Source organism: Haplochromis burtoni, unplaced genomic scaffold, assembly GCF_018398535.1.
Source record: "Haplochromis burtoni strain Fernald_Lab_line unplaced genomic scaffold, NCSU_Asbu1 Contig_187, whole genome shotgun sequence".
Classification (NCBI taxonomy): domain Eukaryota; kingdom Metazoa; phylum Chordata; class Actinopteri; order Cichliformes; family Cichlidae; genus Haplochromis; species Haplochromis burtoni.
This window is the reverse complement of record NW_024582548.1, coordinates 516,262-519,900: the sequence shown is the minus strand read 5'-3', so window position 1 is coordinate 519,900 and position 3,639 is coordinate 516,262. Positions and strand designations below refer to the sequence as shown.

At 38.1% G+C, this 3,639-nt stretch overlaps 1 protein-coding gene across 1 annotated transcript in view; it reads right to left on the bottom strand.

The window, feature by feature from the left end:
- The window catches only part of nfatc3a (nuclear factor of activated T cells 3a), a 58,670-nt gene extending 55,334 nt beyond the window's left edge, over positions 1-3,336 (bottom strand). The window contains exon 1 of the mRNA XM_005934564.3: positions 2,724-3,336. Within this exon, the coding sequence (XP_005934626.1) occupies positions 2,724-2,814 (91 nt within the window). The 5' untranslated portion in view covers positions 2,815-3,336. The remainder of the gene's footprint in view (positions 1-2,723) is intronic.
- Between the last annotated feature and the right edge of the window lie 303 nt (positions 3,337-3,639).

Sequence of the window (3,639 nt, the reverse complement as noted above, 5' to 3'; positions counted from 1 at the left end):
CCCCCCCCTCCCAACCCCATTTTTGGCCAAATCATACAGTCCAGACCAGATTAAAACCACTTGCACAGTGGTGCTTTTATTCCTACGCTTATTCCAAATGCAGTTTTTCCCCTCACACCATCTCCAAATCGAACTCCCCCCATTTTTCCCCCAAATCAAAGGAAAAATGTATTTAAGACTGCACGAGCCAAACCCTCATGGACTCATTACTTTGCCCAAGTTTCAGGCTGAACTCAAATGTGCAAGCACAACAGAAAAACCAGAAAAAACATAAATTAGCAGATTTATAGCCATCTCATAACCTTATTACATCACTTGCTCTACCTTTAAACCTCCATTTTATATGTAAATGTCCTTTTATTAACCATATAAGTAATCCATACTCAAAACTACATCAGCATGTGTCACTACACAAGTGCCAAAGCACTTTTTAGCAATATCAGATAACTGCAAATGCCACATTTGTTGGTATGTGTTTTGCTTTTTAGTTTATTTGATATTTTATTCTTCTCAAGCTATTGTAATTATTTAAAAATCCACAAATCGGGAGTTCTTTCTGTTCAGCATTGGTAAAAACATTATTCTCTCTTGGCTAGTGGTGTGACACCCTCTTGCCATTTTCCCGCTGCCAGCTGATCCTTGAAATCTTTTCTGGTACTTTGCTGCCTCAACCAAAAACAACCAAATATACAAATGGAAAAATCTGCTCTTCTGAATTCCATTAGATTACAGAAAACAACTACAGAGGGGCACAAAATGAAAACATGCAATAATCGGGCAATTTATTGTCTCAGTACATTTAGTATATTCCCATTTTACTTGTGACCTGTATATCTTAATATTTAGCAAATTTTGCAAGATAGTTATCAACTACTATGCACTGCTTCAAAGCAAAAAAATTCTCTGCTGATAGAAATCAAAGTTAGCTTGTCAGGTTTATTTCCTCTTTTTTAAGGCAATAATAATACAATAATACAAGTTGTACTACTAGATAATAAGCTTTTCAGTTGACCCATGAGTAATATATACCTAAAAGTTTAAATTAATCAAAAATGTCTGTCCCACCAGAAACAAATTCATTCCATGTACAATTATTTTCATTATTTTCTACTGCTAATCAATACAATTATGATCATATGTAATTTATTACTAATGAACAAGGCCACTGCATGAGCTATTTAATTCACCGCTTCTCTATGGGATATTTATGTCCAAGAAAGTTGGATGAAAGAAAAAAAAAAAAAGGTGTCCTCCAAGATTTGTGCTTTTTGTTAGGCATTACCTTTGCAAGCAGCAGTAAAAGAAAGAGAGTGAGGTTTTTGTTTATATTCAAATCCAAAGAATGCACTGGACACACCTGAGATCACAAGACTATTGTTTTTAACTTTCTTTTTTACCTTGCCCTGGATGTAAAAAAAAACACATGAGGAAAAAGAGGATTTTAGGAAAATGTCCTTAAATACTATCACCATGAAGCATCAATTAAAAAAAAAAAATTATCCAACATTTGTGACAACAACAACAGCTGTGATGTATGACCACAAACAGCAAACTAATTGATACACCATGAGTGTAAAAATTTCCCCGAAGCTTCGTCTTGCAACCTGTTAAACATGTGACTTTCACATATTTAAATTTGCATGTATTAGCTAGGGGCTTGTTTCAAAATATTTTTACTCCCAGAGACCCAGTATGGAATCACGTTTGTACCAAACAGGAAAACATAAGTAGTCTCCATGCCATGAGGTGATAAACGGTCCAAACAAAGTTCTTCCTGGAATTTGTCAAGTTACAAAGCTGAGGGCCACCTCATCTCTGTGTATGCCCTGTCTGCAAAAATTTATCTGCAAAGGTAGTGTTTGTATTGACTAAAGTTTGTCCCAAACTGAAACTGAAAATAAATTTTAAAATATTAAAGAAATTATTTTCACAATTTCTTCATAATTTATTTGCAAATTACAAATCTGTATAAGTTTCAAATAATTACTTTAGGTCTTTGAAGCGCACTAAGTGGACAACATAACGTCTTTGCACTTTGTATTTGAAATTTTTAATTACTGATAATGCATGTGACTAAATAACAATAATAACAACAATAATAATAAAAAGTATTTCATAATAATTGTTTGCATCAAAGCAAGATGCAGTCAGTTATTTTTCTGGATAAGCTTGCACTTCCTTCTCATTTTATCTGTAAACAATGAGTTAATAAAAGTTTTGACAACATTACCATGTGCTACTTTTGTGGATATGTACCTAGTGACATTCAAGGTGTATGACTCTCTCAGTTATACTTCACTTAAAACATAGGAACTAAGCCATAAGGCTCCCCCAGCCACCCCAGATTTCAGAGGCGGTTAACAGTTCACAGACTGTCTGTTGCAAAAAGAAAATGTAGGAGACATTTGCAAGTTCGAACTTTCGCTGTTAAATCAACCAAGGGCAATAAGAGCACTCCTGCTAACCTGCTATGTTAGCATGACAAGCTAATGACAGCTGGTGGTGTGTGTACGAGCTTGGTATAGAAAAGGCATGTAATATTTGAAAAGCTCCATTTGAGAGAGAAAAAACATTACAGATTGTATGGTATGAGGCTGCAGCTGAAAGACGGCGGGGTAACTGAAAGTAGCAGTAGATACTGACTAACTTATGTTACACGACAAGTGCCTTAAGTTTACTACTAGTATAAAACATACCACTGGGAACAGTGGAAACCCACTGACCTGCAGGGCCTAACGGTTGTTGCTGCCCTTCCTCTCCGAATATCAGTCTGAAGTCCAGCTCCTCATTCCCGGGGCAGTTTGCAGTAGTCATCGGGTTTGACAGCTCGGGTTTTACCCCGCCACTCGACCGTCGACCGCTGGAGCAATTTACGCTATATCCTAAAGTGTCACAACATTTACCGACTGCCACGGCGGACGCCAAACTTCAACTTTTTGTTCATTGAATTCGCGAGCTTTCTTCCCCCCACCCCCCGCCTCCTCCTTCGTCTGACAAATCCAAAAAAAAAAAATGCAGGTCGCTGGTCTCCTCTTCCTCCCCGGCAGTTAACGAGTGCAATTCTGGCTTCAACTTCAGAGAAAGTCGGCTGCCCCCCTCCGTCTCTACTCGTCTCACTACTTCTCTCTGTCTCCCGACCTTTCGTCAGCGGCAAAGAAGCGCTTCCCCGCGGTTAATGTTCGGTGTGGAACCGATGAACTGTCACAATAAAGTCGCCGTTCATCTACCGTTCTCTCTGTTTCCCTCTCTCTCCTCCTATCTGTTCTTGTATCTCTCCACGGAGGTCCTATCCCAACTTTTACTAACCCCGCGTGACAAGGCAGTTCCAGCGGTGACGTCAGCAGACACAACACAACACAGGGCACGCGCACGCAAGCACACACATACACACATCTCCTTGGCTGCTATAAGCCCATAGCAGCCCAATAAATAGTTATGAAATTACTAACCTGTTTGAAATACCGAAAATATATTGCCATTTTTAATTTATTTTTCTATTTTGTTTACACGTTTATTCATAATTTAACAGTTCTCTTTGCTCTTTGTTTTTGGTGAGATCTACTTATACATGTGCTGCCTTTTAAAAGGTGCTATGTAAAAAAAATGGGTAGTTGGAGTAAATTAAAGCTTCAGCCCACT